Source organism: Glossina fuscipes, unplaced genomic scaffold (genome assembly GCF_014805625.2).
Source record: "Glossina fuscipes isolate IAEA_lab_2018 unplaced genomic scaffold, Yale_Gfus_2 113, whole genome shotgun sequence".
NCBI classification, from domain to species: Eukaryota; Metazoa; Arthropoda; class Insecta; order Diptera; family Glossinidae; genus Glossina; species Glossina fuscipes.
The window spans coordinates 1,069,384-1,084,267 of NW_023998456.1; the positions used below are offsets into that span (position 1 = coordinate 1,069,384).

A 14,884-nucleotide genomic window follows, 5' to 3' on the forward strand; every position below is an offset into this window, starting at 1 on the left:
AACGTGACAAATAACAATTTATTAGATATAATTTAACATATCCGATATGGGTTAAAATGAAAGGATAAAATAGTTTATTGCGCTCATTTACAATATAGAAAACAGAATGCGAATGGTATTGCTATACAAACAACCGCAAACGTAAATGAGAAATAAACGGCATATGAGGCGACTAAAAATACCTGAAAAAAAAACATACACACGCGCACACACATCCGCTTACTCTTCCTTATTCACACGTACGTATATGTTCATTAATTATGTTATTTTTCTGCGTCATGTTATCAGATACGACACGTAAAAGTATCGAAAAACAAGAGATGAGAGGATTTCGTACATAACTACACAAATTGCACATATATATATATATATATATATATATGTATATAAGAACAAAGATTGACACGTCTGAAAATAACATTTTACGTCTGAGTCACTGATTCGCAAAGAATCCGAGACAGGGATTCATTTCTCATTTTTGTCTGCCCTGCCGTACACATTATGTATATCCAGTGTGTGTGTGTGTGTGCGCGTATGTGTAATGGAAATATTTCAAAATCATTCATATACACATGACGAATATTTTTTTGTTTACATTTATTTTAAGATTTATTTATGTGTATTTATATATGCATATATATATATGTTTATCATGAATGAATGAAATATACGCTGTGTACACGAAATGACCTTTAGAAAATCCCCATTTGAAAAGGAAATAAAAAGAATGTTTATTAGCATAAATAAACTAAACAAACAATGTGTTTATATCAAATACTAAAAGGTATATATAATGCTTTGTTACACCGTATGAAGGCCTCATTATATGCACAGACGGTGAATTGTGGAAAAAAAAAAAAAAAAAAAAAATACAGAAAAAGTATGGCTGGAGCAACATTTGCCGTTTCGTTAATCTGTTGCAGACCATAAAATTTTAAACGAAAAATCGCGAATGCTATAAAAATATTTTTAATATTAAAAAGAAAGAAAAAATATGAATGAAACTCAGCAAAGAATAAAATGCGAACATTAAGTGGTGAAAATGGCAACGAACGTTGTATGTGTAACGCTAGAGCAACGATTGTTTGGTTTAATTTGGTATTCGTGTCGTATAAGTAATGTCGTTTTTTTCATATTTTTTTTAACGCATTTAGAAAGGAGGGCGGAATGGAAAAGAGTTACCGAAGAGAGAGGGATGTAGTTGCCCTAATCGGTGTTATCTCTTTACCGGCCAAGCACTCGCCATAGATATGTGCAGCCACGATCAAATCTGCTCTTCCGTACTGAGACTTGTACTCTCGCAAACACTGACTTGGTATTCGCGATTCTGATCGATTGGGCTTCTCCGGGTCAAGTCGAAATAATCACAATAATAATAATGACAATAATTATAATAATGATAATAATAAGAAGAAGAAGAAATAAAAATGCTTTTGCAGTCTTGGTTTGAATCTTTCGTTATCCCATTTTAGGCTAACGTGCGATAAATTATACTTATTTCTTTATTGTTAAATTTATTTACAAACTATATAAACATATAAATATAACAAACTATGGATTTAACTTAGATACTCTGACTCATTTTCGATTTGAATCCGCGGCCATTGAGTTGTTAGTCGCGATTCTTTACCTACTCGGCCACGTATGCAATTATTTAAGTATTTTAGTGGAAAAAGAATGTGGTGTTTAAGGCAATATTTCACCGGTAAATGACAAGGTGACGTAAGTTTTTAGTTTAAGGGAAAATCTCAGAGATCGCTCATTAATAAACAGGAGGGAAACAACAAAAGTATTTTTCTCGAGACATTGTGTTTGAAAGGAAAGCCATATCAATTTCTGTTTTTATACCCTCCGCTGAAGTATGGGGGTTTTCTCTCATAATGTATGCAACGCCCAAAAGGAAGCTTCAGAGAATATGTAAAGTATGTATAACACCCTGGAAGGGTTCAGATAGCCCCATCTTTTTTTATTATATCGACCAATTCAGAACCAATTCTTGAATCGATTTAAGCTTATCCGTCCCTCTGTATGTCTGTCTGTTGTATTCTATTGTTTTCAATCTGCGATGGTCGCATTATTTGAGATATTTTGGTGAAAATTGGCGTGTTGGCATGTGTCGGTGCAAGACGCTATTGAAATTGCTCTTCATCGGATCACTTTTTCGACCACGTCTGATATAAGCTCTTATTTTGAAAAGTTTTAATGCGAATTACTGCAAAGTAGTGTAGGGTATTTAATGGCGGGCTGTGGCTCACTGTGGTGCTTTTACTTGTTTATTTAATACGAAATTGCTTCTCTTTGGTCAAAATTTGAAGTTTCCCATTCAAACACTGCGCAACCACAAGAAAGCCACTACTTTTAAAATACTTTACGTACAAGATTAGTTATAAACATTGAGATTAAATGAGTTTTTTTTTTAAGCACAACTGCACCAAGCAATGTTTAACCCAATCAAGGCGCCTCGCGACAATGACTTCCATGTTGCCTTTCTTTTAGAGATTTTCAATAATACTTTTCTTCTTTTTTTTTTCTTGATATCTAAACATGCGCTTAATAACTAACACACTCGCATATTATTATTCAATTTTATTGTCCTTTCTTAGCGTACCAAGGAAGTTTTGTTAATTTTATTAAGCGTTTATTTTGGCTTCCTTCGCCCTAGGCCAGCAATTGTAACCACAAAAACAAACAAGAATGTGATAAATTTAATAAAAGTGTATTAATATTACGTAAATTTTTTTTTTTTTTTTAATTCGTAGAAATGCTATATAATGCAAGTTTGATAGTGAATAAAGGTTCTCATGTTTCGTTTATAACTGCTTACGGCGGCCACGTTTTCTTTCTCCTTTTTAAGACAATATATAGCGTGTTTCTAGCGGATATCTATGCGCTACTGATGTGGGCGTAAGGAAAAAAGCACATTAAGGTTAGGCGAAATCTCTTGATACCTAACGTACATTTGCTTTGGTTTAGCATTTTTTTTTTTTTTTTTTTTTTTGTTAGATACACATCGCCTTGAAAGAAAATATGTTTCAACACGGATAAATATATACGAAAGCATTACATAACAACATCATAACCTAGGAGGCATTTAAATGAGTTATTGCTTCTAAACGTAACGTATACACGTTCGTATAACATATTTATATGCGTTAGTATAACATATTTAAAGTAATCATGTAACGATAAAGTGATGGAATTCGTACACAAATAATAGTGAGACACAAATATTTTACTTTTTCGTCTTCTACTTATAGCCTATCAAATATAGGCGAGAAAGTTAAGCATCAGTTTGATTGAGTTTTTAATATTCATGTGAGGAGAGTGAAAACGAATGAAGCACTCTCTAGCTAGCTAGCTTTTTCAAAGTGTACTTCCGATGCTTGTTATGCTCAACATGGAACCCGGACACAAGAAGGGAAAAATAAATGACAATATCATAGTCGGGTACGCGAACCATTATATTTTCTACATCAATTCGCCTAGTACAGTAATTCACTTGTTTTGGAAATAATACAAAGAAAAGTACACATTTTGTTCATGCAAAGCGTGGGGGTTTCTTATGAAAGAGCTTGATCTTCATGATAAAGCCCAAAAAATAATCGCTACAATTTTTTATAAATTTTCATCACAAAATATTAAAACTTAAGACTTTTTCCGAAGGACTTACTACTCATAAGATATTTTATACGGAGCGGCGGCAAGAAATGGACCCACGTGGTTCAAATTTGGTCTCCTTGAGTTTTATATTAAATTACTATTAAGAGCAAATTGTCATCATAAATTAATTAACAATTAGATCTTTTGGGCATATAAGTGTTTGGATGTCAAGAGAATCCTTGTAAGACCTACGTGGTTCAAGTTTGGTAGGCTTGAATTTTCACCATGAAATATTGAAAACTATACTTTTTTGCCGCATTAAGGTTCAATTTTTGTAGGATCGGTTATATAAGAGGGGCCCTAAAAAATTTCCCTAGCCGGTTCAAAGTTTTCAAACCAATTTAGAGTGATGAAATACTATTACTTAGCCACTTTTGTTGAGAAATTTTGACAATTGCAAATTTTTTTCTTATAACGACTTTTCAGACTAGAGCGTTATATGGGGCGTGGTCGGTAAATGGATTGATCCAAACAATTTTCAACAGCGTTCGTACTTGGGCCAAAACACGTCAGTGTTCATCAGAGTTCCCATCCGTCCGTATATGTAATGTCTGGTGTGAACATTCTCTGGGTCGCAAAAATGAAGCCGGCAGAAACATTGGAAACATTACCTCTGTTTCTCTAAAGCATTTTCGTTTTCCATCTTTCTTGCTCGTTAATCATAAACTATTATGCGACATAAATGTATCCTTTTATTCTAAGCAGCCACTCCTACCCAACATTAGAGAGTAAGAAAATTTAATTTTTTCCTTTTTCTTTGTAGCGTTTTCTAGTGATAACGGCGCCACGTGTAAAAAATTCGGACGCGATCGAATATAATTTTCTTACTTCTTTAAATAACAAGTCGAAATGGTTTTTTTTAATTAAGCAAATTTGAGAGCAAGTTCTTTAAATATCTACAACAACCGTTTTATTATTATAAATTCCGGAAAGTAGATAAGTAGCAATGTTATAGGTAGGCAAGGCCGACCGTTAAGTATCCTACGCCACTTCGTTTATTATAACTCTCCATACATTTTCATGATAGAATATCAAAAATCGTACATAAGTTCTTCGTAAAGTATACTTTCCATAGCACCTATTACATGGGAAGCACATAAAAAGTGTCTTGGCGTCGTCAAGGTTCAGAAAAATTAATCTTCTTGTCATAAGTTTTTATACCATTCGCTTATTTTCATTATAAATGCGAGAAAAGTAAAGTAAAGACGTCATTGCAATATAAAGGCTTACTTTGCATGAGCACCTTTATACGGTCTGGGCCCCTAACTACAGGCAAACGTGTTCCGGATATTGTATAGTTAATTTCTATGTCAAATTCCTACTATTGAATAATTTTCATTATAAAATATTGAAAAATAAACCTATTTGTCATACGCTCACACAGTTCCGATGGGATGGGATACTGAAAATAGACCTAAATGACCTAAATTTTTTGCAGATGACTTTTATGGCATTCAATTCAATTATGGACTGCTTTTCATTGCCAAATATTATAAGTCAAACCATTTCGCCAAATAAACTTACTTACTTTTCGTAGTAACGGTTCTAAGGAAAGGGGTTCAAAATTTTTCAGATCAATTTAGTACCGATTTTTGTTCAGAAATTTTGAAAATTGGCATATTTTTTCGTAAAACAATTTTCTAGTTAAGGCTTTGCAAGGAGGGTAGTCCGATCCAATCCATTTTAAGCAGAGTCATTATTTGAAATTTCGTCAAAATGTATAGAAAATTGCGACTGAGATTGAATCCAAGCATATACTGACAGAGAACAAACGGACAGACGTACAGACATATTTAAATGATATGACAAAATGATTCTGAATCGATCGGTAAGAAAAAGAATCTATCTGCATCAAGCCCTTCTTGACATTAGATAAACCCACTCAAACTTCATATACTACAACAGAGTAAATATAACCTGCATCGCAATTAGTGCAGCGTATAATAAATGTAAATGTAGTCGTGCTAACAGACCGACATGGTAAAATCGATCCGTTTATTAATGCTAATTCAAAATTTATAGAATTTAAATAATCTCTGAAGGGTAAATAATTTGCATTCTACGTAAAACGTGCATATGAGAGCGAAATAATGATTTACTCAAAATAAGTTTTGATTTAATGACTTGCTCTCCCATGACAGCAGTTAGTAGAGCAGTCCTTGCAACAGTTTCCTAGACAAATTGTAATTTTGCTTTCGCCTCCTGCAGTGAATTTTTTTATTGCCTTCAAATGACTTAAAATCTTTTTCTTAAAACTGCCTAAATTCCTTAGCTAACCGATTAACTTGGAATATAGGAAATGGTTAGAAGTGGCTTTAGCAGAAAATTCGATTAGATTTTTTTTAATTGCACTCTACACCTAGAAGGGCTTCAGATAGACACACCTTTTATTTTACCGTTAGATTCAGAATTAGTTTCCAGGTTGATTTGAACTTGTCTGTCCGTCTTGTTTTTTTGCGTTCTACGTACAGGACGCAATTTTTGAAATATTTTAAAGAAATTTTTTACACCGCTTTTTCGTTGGACCAACGCTGAATGTTACTGAAAATGTTTCGGATTTGGGGGACATTTTCGACGACTTCCCATATAACGCTTTGTTTGCAAGCTATATGAATGACTATTAAGCGAAGTAGTGTAGCGGATTTGCTGATGGGCCACTACCAGCGATAATGTTTTCACTTGTTTTTCATCTATTATTACATATGTAACTTTTTTATGGTGAGCATTATTATAGCGAGGTTACAGTGTCTGCTCGCTAGAGCTCAAGAAAATAATGCGTAATAATACAAGGATATTAGTAAGAGATATAAAAACAAAGAAAAAAAGGTTTATGTGAGCGTTTTGTGAAGAACTCTTTTATTATAAAAGCTTGACTTCTTTCGCATCCGTAGTGTGTAAATCCGTTTTTGTACTTCAAATATTGGTTAAGGATTTTATAAATAACTCAGAAAAACTTTTTGATTTCTTGAACAAATATTTATAAAATTGGAAGATAATTATACCCTGCGTCACTTATTGTACCGGGCATATTGACTTAGCGCGGACGTATGCAACATCTCACGTTCTAAGCTTGTCTATAGGTCTGTCCGTTTGATGTCTGTCCACGTAACGTGTGTTCAAGCTGCAGATCGCAATTCTTGAGATATTTTGATGAAATTTGGTACGCAGACGTATTTTGGCTCAAGGATGAACGCTATTGAATCGGTCCACTTTTTCGACCACTCCCCATATGACGCACTATTTTGGAAAGTCGTTATGTGGGGAAAAATTGCAATTTTCGAAATTTTCGTTGGATCGGCTGGGGCAATTTTTTGAACCGGCTGTCGTCATAAAACCGTTCCTACGGGAATGACAGCTTTTTATGCTGAAAACGTTGAATTTCTAATATTTCATGATGAAAACTGACAAAGAAATCTATCTTACCGAATTTGGACACCGTAGGTCTATTTGCAATTATGGCTTTGCGTCGAAATAATGTGTATTTTTTGGAGCATTATCACGAAAACGAGCGAATAACTGTAGTAGGCGAAGTGCTGTGGGGTATGTAATCGTCGGTGTTGCGTGACTATAATATTCTTAACTGTTTTTAGAGTGCCACGGTGACGACTTTTTCCTTCCTCCATTCCAAGACCAATTAACTATCACTTTTCGAGTCGCTTTGAATGCTTCATAAAGCTAATATGTCTCGAGTTTGATATAAAATATACGCTTATGTAACAATTTCAATGCCTCGATACATAAATGCTTTTTTGTTTGAAATACGAGATTTACCGCAAATCTTTTATTTAACAACTTTGCCAAGTATAATAAAAACGTCCAACATTTAATATTATGTTGAACAAAAGCAGAAGCTTTAAATAAATTGACTGAGAGGGTTTTGCTCAAATTTCATGCAGTGGTTCTATGAAAAGATTGTGACGATAGACTTTGTACTTATGTTGCGTAAGTGCGATAAATTTCTGGTATTGGATACAACATATATATTAGGTCTACGGGAAAGTTATTTCCGTTCCGGTTAAAACCGATTTCAACAAGTGTGCATATATTTATTCATTTAACGCATATTCGGCTCTCGCTTTTTATCATTGCATGTCTACATATTCACCTAATAAATGAATGATAACGGAAATGATTCATGTTGGTATCAAGTGAGATACAACCAATCGTGATTTATGTCACTTTATTTGGTACGAATTGCAGCAAGAAAATGCAGTAGTTGGTTCGATCATTCCGATAAGCCATGCTTTGGGCGATCATCTTTGATCGGCGACAGTGCTGTGAAGATCATGTTAGGGCGAAATCATTGTTCGACGGCATCGGAGATTGTGAAAAGGCTTAATTTAACTTGACAAACCATTTCAGACCGATTTCAAAAATTCAGATTTAATTTAAATGTAAAACCGGACAGAACTTTCCGGTAAACCTAATATATTCATACGCTTACGAGCTTAAGAAAACTTGGGAGGGTGTTTGTTAAGGATGTTACTTAATTCGCGGAAACTTAAACGCGCAGTCACGTTGCGGAGTTGGCAGCAATGACGTGGCCCTATTATTCATCTAAGCATAGATAGCATATTTGATTTTATTATTGTGTTATTGTGTTTAAATCGATATTGTTAGGGTTTTAAACCAAACTGTTTACATTACCCTTGGCGTTAAATTAAATCTCCTCTTCTTTTGCACTTGTGTGTTGTAGGAGTTTGTACGTTTTAATGCTCAGTGACGTTGAAAATCGAACCACCAGTTATTCATGTTACGTCAAGCTGTACATTGTCTCTGTAATCGTAAAAGAAACAATGCGTCTTGAGTCAAGCCCTCCACTAAATCACTTGTGGCTTTAATAGTCTCAACTGCAAGAGAGATTCACTTTTCATATATAAATCAAAGATGAATGCGTGCGTTTTTTTTTTTCTTGTCTTAATATAAGGTTTTTAGGCTTTAAAATATGCTTTGCTATATAAAATTTTTCACGCAACAAAGTGAGTAATGCACTCTATGATAATAACTAACACGTTTTTTATATTTTTATTTTCTTAAAGGGTACTAAAGCTTTGATATAAATAATTACAGTGTTTCATTAAAAGTAAATGTGAGTAAAAAGTATCAAAAAGTGGTTTGCGCTTGGTTTCAAGCATTCTTTGCAAGCTCATTAATTGAAATTGCTCTTTGAGAGGAGAAATAAACAAACTTTTACATTCAGTAGGGAGTATAAAAAATGAAATCTATCCGTTAGTTTGTTTGTAACACGGGCATCTGCACAGCCCTATAGTATAAATGTTAATATTCTTAACTAACTTGAATAGTAAAAGTCATGTATGCACATCCGTCTGTCGTTCAATCTATAGAAATGAAGATAATGATTCCAAAACGTAATCGGGGTAGAAGAAAATATTCAAACCGAAGCACAGGCACCGCTTAAAATAATCACGTAAATTAATAAGAGAAAAGTAAAAACACTCTAGTTACCCACGGCCGACCATTAAACACTTAATACAACTTGGCTTAATGCAATCACTCATAACAGCTTATGTTGGATCCTACACCACTTGTAGGTGATGTGATAGACCACAGAGTATATTGCTTAAGATAGACCCACCTGCGTGTCTGTCCGTTGGTCCGCCTTCATATGGAATTTGGATCACATAGATTTATTTTTGAGATTATGGCACGCCCTTATATGGAGAGAGAGTCTCGTTTGATGATCGAAACTAAAAATGATGAAATTTTTAGAAAGTAAATTATATTTGCGAACCTTGGGTCAAGCCATGTAATGTTCTGGCGTCCTGCAATATGAAAAGCATGCCATGCATGAAGTCAATGAGTCATTTTAACAAACCAAGTGAGTAATTGTACTAGGCGAAGTGGTGTATCTAAGGGGACGCCTTGTCCGAGTATAATGTTCTGACTTGTTTTCATACCCCGTTATATGGGAAGTGCTCGAAAAAATACTTTGATCCGAACAATTTTCAATAACGTTCGTTATTGGACCGAAACGCGTCGATTTGCCAAATTTCGCCAAAGTATTTCAAAAATTTCGATCTGCAGCTTGAATAGAAAGATACATGGAGACACAGCATACGGATAGGCAGGGCTAGATCAATTCAGATTACGATTCTGAAACGATCAGCATAATAAAAGATAGGCCTATCTGAAGTCCTTGTAGAAGTCGCATACATGGACACGAACTTGATACAACGTTGCAAGTGAGGTAGAGTATAAAACGATTTAACTTTTATTATTTTATCATAAAACTTGGTCAATAAGATCAATTTAACCAGAAAATTAATTGCACCAAAGTTTGAACAAAGTATGCCTATCTTGTGTACCTCAGTCCACGGGTGAAGTGAGCTTTACTATGGAAACCAAGTATAATTTATGATATTCTATTACGATAATAATTTAAGAAATTAGTTAGTTGCATTAGATATAGGGTATCTAACATTTGGCCTTGCTCCACTGCAGTCATCTTGCTTGTTTTGCGCTACGTTAGTGATCATTTCCAAGAAACGCTTTGCGAGCATAAGCATAAGTGAAAGTGAAGAAAAGAAAAACAGAAAGTAACCCTTAGCTAACGTCCAATGGAATATTTTCTATGTAATAATGCCAAGTAATGTCGTTGAGTAAAGAGTAAAATCTTTCAACTGCAAGAGTTAATAGGAATTTTTGTTAAAATTTTAATTCAAATTTGTTTTATTTATGCGTCAATGGCTTTATGCATAAGGTAATGAGTGGCGAGTTCTTGGAACAAAAAATCGATTCAAGTCGTATACAAACTTCCTGGTTTTTACCGCAACCTTTTAATCGTTCGCTGCTTACCTAGTTTTTATTTAAAAATATGTTTTACGTAGGTATGTAATCTTTTAAGTAGTTACGAAATTTTCAAATGTTTTTTGATTCTTGTACGCAATGTAACTTAAGTTAAAATTTCGTCTCTTTACAAATCTGACTGACAACAAACAATGTGTTTATTAATTGACACAGATGCCCAAGGAGTTGAAACAAAGGATAGAGGATTACTTTCAAACTTCTTGGTCCCTTAACCATGGTATTGATATCTATGAGGTATGTATGTGCAAACTATTTATTCGATTCCAAATCGCGAAAGATCTTTTTTTATATATTACTCTCCAAGTCGTGCGATAGATTTTTAAATATTTACTTTTTTTAGACTTTACGCGAATTTCCGGAAGAGTTACGTGGCGATGTTTCGATGCATTTACATCGAGAGATCTTACAATTACCGATCTTCGAAGCTGCTTCTCAGGTACATTTACATTTCTTTGTCGATTTTTTACTTTAAATGGACACAACTGGTCGCCGAAATTATTCTAGGGCTGTCTCAAGCTGCTGTCTTTGCATATCAAAACTAACTTTTGTGCTCCCGGGGAATATCTAATACATAAAGGCGATGCTTTGAACTACATTTATTACTTATGTAATGGTTCCATGGAGGTTATTAAAGATGATATGGTTGTCGCTATACTGGGTGAGTTATGAAATTTTCCTCTTTTCCGCATCGCATTAAATGAATCGTTTTGTCATTTGCAGGGAAAGGTGATCTGATTGGTCCGGATATTAATGTGCATCTTGTAATCACTTCAAATGGTCAGATCACGGCAACAACAAACAGTGCTGGCCAGGATGTCGTTGTGCGCAGTAGTAGCGACGTTAAGGTGTGACACACACATCACGTCACAGTATTATGCTTTTTATTAATTCGTCTCTTTGTCTGTGAAACTTAGGCTCTTACTTATTGCGATTTGAAATGCGTTCATATGGGAGGTCTGGTAGAAGTGCTGCGTCTTTATCCAGAATATCAGCAACAGTTTGCCAATGACATACAACATGATCTTACTTACAATTTGCGTGAGGGTTACGAATGTCAAGACACGGACATTGGGCCGTCCTTTCCTTTACCAAGCATTAGCGAGGATGATGAAAATCAACAGGAAGGGGAGGACGATGTAGAAGATGTTGGACAAGCGACTGTAACAACAGCATCTCCACGTCACAGTGTAACTACACCGTCACCCATGTTAGGTCGCTCACCTCTACTGGGTATGAATAGTCCGCGTTTAAGTAAATTACACCAGCGAGGTCGTTCACTATTAACCTTACGTGAACGCGTTGAACGTCAACGTTCCATAAATAATAATTCCAGCGTTGACACGACATCTCTGGATGAGGATGACAACGAAGGCGGAAGTGACGAATCTAAAGCAAACAGAAGACATTCTCTTGACAGACTGGACTCTCAAGTGTCGACCTTGCATCAAGACATGACCCAGTTAAGCCTTGAGGTACGCAATGCGTTACACGCTTTACAAGAAATGACTTTCTCAACAATGGCATCTCAAGCAAGTTTACGGCTTCCACCTGCTCGATCTATACCAAATATTAGTGGAAACGCTATGATCGGTGTAAATTACTCATCCATTAGCAGTGAGGATTCGGCTTTACAACGTAGCTCATCGCATCCTCCGGAGATTTGGGGACGAGAAATAGAAAAAATTAATGAAACAACTTTAAAGACAGTAATACCGGATCATTTGCAAGAAAAACTGAAATGTATAACACATCCGGTCAAGGAAACTACAAAAGTCTCACGATTCACTCAAACTGAATCTTATAAAATTGATATGCCAGCCATTGAAAAGTTTGTTGTCTCTAATCCCCGTTTGGTTTTGGGTCTTTTGGGTATTGATATGGCGATCAATAACGAGCTAGACATCTTGCAACAGCATCAGTCCTTGCAAGTGTCACCACTGAATACGATTGAAGAAGTTATATCACCGGCTGACTATTCTACAAGTTCGAAAGATCCGCTATTAGATAATGGATGTTCAAAGTATTTTCCAACGTCCGACGACGAACATGTCAATGAATATCTTTGGGCTATGAAACAATCTGTCAGTAACAGTAACTGTTGCCGATCAACCGATGCACTGTTACAATCCGAAGAAGTCTATGAAAATTCTACACAATCGCCGATACCGGCCAAGTCATTAAATTACAATAACTCCTTGAAGGACGAAGTATTACCCAGTCAAGGAGATTCGGTGCAAAAATCGCAAGACTTTTCGCTGCTTAGCCGAAAAAATAGCAACTCTAGCTTGTCTAGTAACAATAGCAGTAGTCCAGGCAATTTAAGGCCGACGAGTGCGTTAATAAGTCCACCGAAACCTATTAATGGATCTGCGAAACGTGCCTCTTGGAAATTGCAAAGATCGAAAAGTGGTGAATACAAGAGACTACCGGAATTGCCAGCAAAAGAGATCAATTCAATATCGCCATCGACCAGTGTCCAAGAAACTTTCAATGTTTTAGCTAACCGTCGTTTTATGCGATCAAATTCAATGGCGACTGACACTAATACTAACAACAGCTTGCATGCAACTAAGCGTCATACGCTTAATACCGAGCATTCTTCACTGAGCGTTAACAATCATCGACGTAATACTTCGCCTTCAACTTTTACTGCCTATCGTTTCTCGGCTGGTGATGCAGACAAATTAGAGAAAGGTCTACGCGACCTATCGTCGACACATTCACTGCGAGACGCTGCATCAACTTGAATTTATCTACAAATGTTGATAAATTCGATTGCTACGCACCCAGTAATTTTTGTGGTTAGCATAGGCTTACAGCTAAATTCCAAATTGTAAGCTCAATATTTAACTACGCTTCAGATACGGAAAATATGAACCCTGTAAAGGTCAAATTGCAAGTGATAGAATAGCGGGGCGAGAGTCATTAAACATATCACATTGAGTGTTTCCATCAAAATACTTTTCTTTTTTTCCTATAAAGCTGAGTTGCTATTCATTAGGGGTAGGGTCTTGACAAGAAGCAGGACATGGTCGAAGATAATTTGAACCAAAACTTATCGTACATACTCTTTAGATCTGATAATCCTTCCTTCCTTCCGGTCCTTTGGATTTGTTACTTTTTTTTTATCCCCCATCAACGCCCTTAATTAATAAATTTGAATCATATGATGTGTCGATTCAAAGGCAATGTAGGACTTGGCGCAAGAAATACAATATGTCGAGTCTACGTCGACATGGGAGTGCAAACGTGTTAAGATGTAAACTGTGCAATAATGTTTGTACTATTAATGATAGATTTTATGTATTTGATCTTATCTGCTGGGATATTTTTTTTTTTTTTTTTGCTGATATTAAACATTCCCAACCTATAGGCGAGCTTGAGGGAATCCCTAATGAATATTGTTCAGAAAGGGCAGATGTCTAACTACTTTGTTATGCAGATCGCAAGTAGATGCCCGCCGGGATAAAAAAAGTGTGTGGTAAGACTTTCCCATTTAAAGCCGCTTTGCAAATACTTTCCTTCTTAGGTTGACTTGATTGTCTCAAATATCATGGCCATGTCTTTGATGGTCAATGAGATAGGCTTGTTTACTCTCATCTAAAATAGGGTATCTTTCGTATTCGTCTTTATCTCTATACTGCAGGGATTAATATAATTCCGTGAAAAGCCACAGGGAATTACGCCGATCTCCATCAGGCTAGGGAAACGCTTACAGAATCATTTAGGTTGGATTTTCGATGAAAAATTCCCGCACACAATGCCGGTGTGAAAAATTGCATTAGCATGACCAGTCAGTAGGAATTCACATTCTTAATGAACCGTTCAATTTCAATGCTTAAAGAAGAGTCTTGCGCTTCTTTTCAAAATTTTCCTTTGCGACATTAACTGAATTAAATCGTCTTCTATAGGGTCAATTTGAAGTGCCAAATCCAACTTTATTCTAAAGATAAAAAATATCTCTCTTGCCATTAAATCATTCGTCAGTTTTTTCAAGATTCTCATCGATTTGTTCTGTACGAAAACCTTCCTTCTTTAGCTGCACCGTCCGATTTTTTAACCATTTTCCTGCATGGCTTGCCACGTTTGCTGTGTCTTTGCTTTTAAGTCGAATACTTACAGCCAATCGTTCTTCCCCTTTTTGCCTAGTAAAATTTTCTCATTATTATCGCGCCAACACTTTATAAAAAGAATAACTTCTCTGTGGTTGGCCAAGAAATCCGTTGAATATGTTCTTAGACAACGACATTAACTGAAGTTTTGCCTAAAAATTATTTTTGAAAAAAACAAAATTTCTTCCAAGCGTTACCCTTTTACGATCAAGAAGCTCCGCAAGAGCCATCGATCTAGCCGTATTTGTCTGTCTGTCCGACTGACGTCTGTTAGCGTATTTTTG

General features: G+C 35.5%; 1 protein-coding gene across 3 annotated transcripts in view; it reads left to right on the forward strand.

Annotated features, from left to right (window-relative positions):
- The window catches only part of LOC119639698 (potassium voltage-gated channel subfamily H member 8), an 81,395-nt gene extending 67,568 nt beyond the window's left edge, over nucleotides 1–13,827 (forward strand). For all 3 annotated transcript variants that reach the window (XM_038037274.1, XM_038037275.1, XM_038037276.1), the window contains exons 12-16: nucleotides 10,642–10,722; nucleotides 10,829–10,924; nucleotides 10,993–11,146; nucleotides 11,209–11,333; nucleotides 11,403–13,827. In XM_038037274.1, the coding sequence (XP_037893202.1) occupies nucleotides 10,642–10,722; nucleotides 10,829–10,924; nucleotides 10,993–11,146; nucleotides 11,209–11,333; nucleotides 11,403–13,235 (2,289 nt within the window). In that variant the 3' untranslated portion in view covers nucleotides 13,236–13,827. The remainder of the gene's footprint in view (nucleotides 1–10,641; nucleotides 10,723–10,828; nucleotides 10,925–10,992; nucleotides 11,147–11,208; nucleotides 11,334–11,402) is intronic.
- Nucleotides 13,828–14,884: the final 1,057 nt, after the last annotated feature.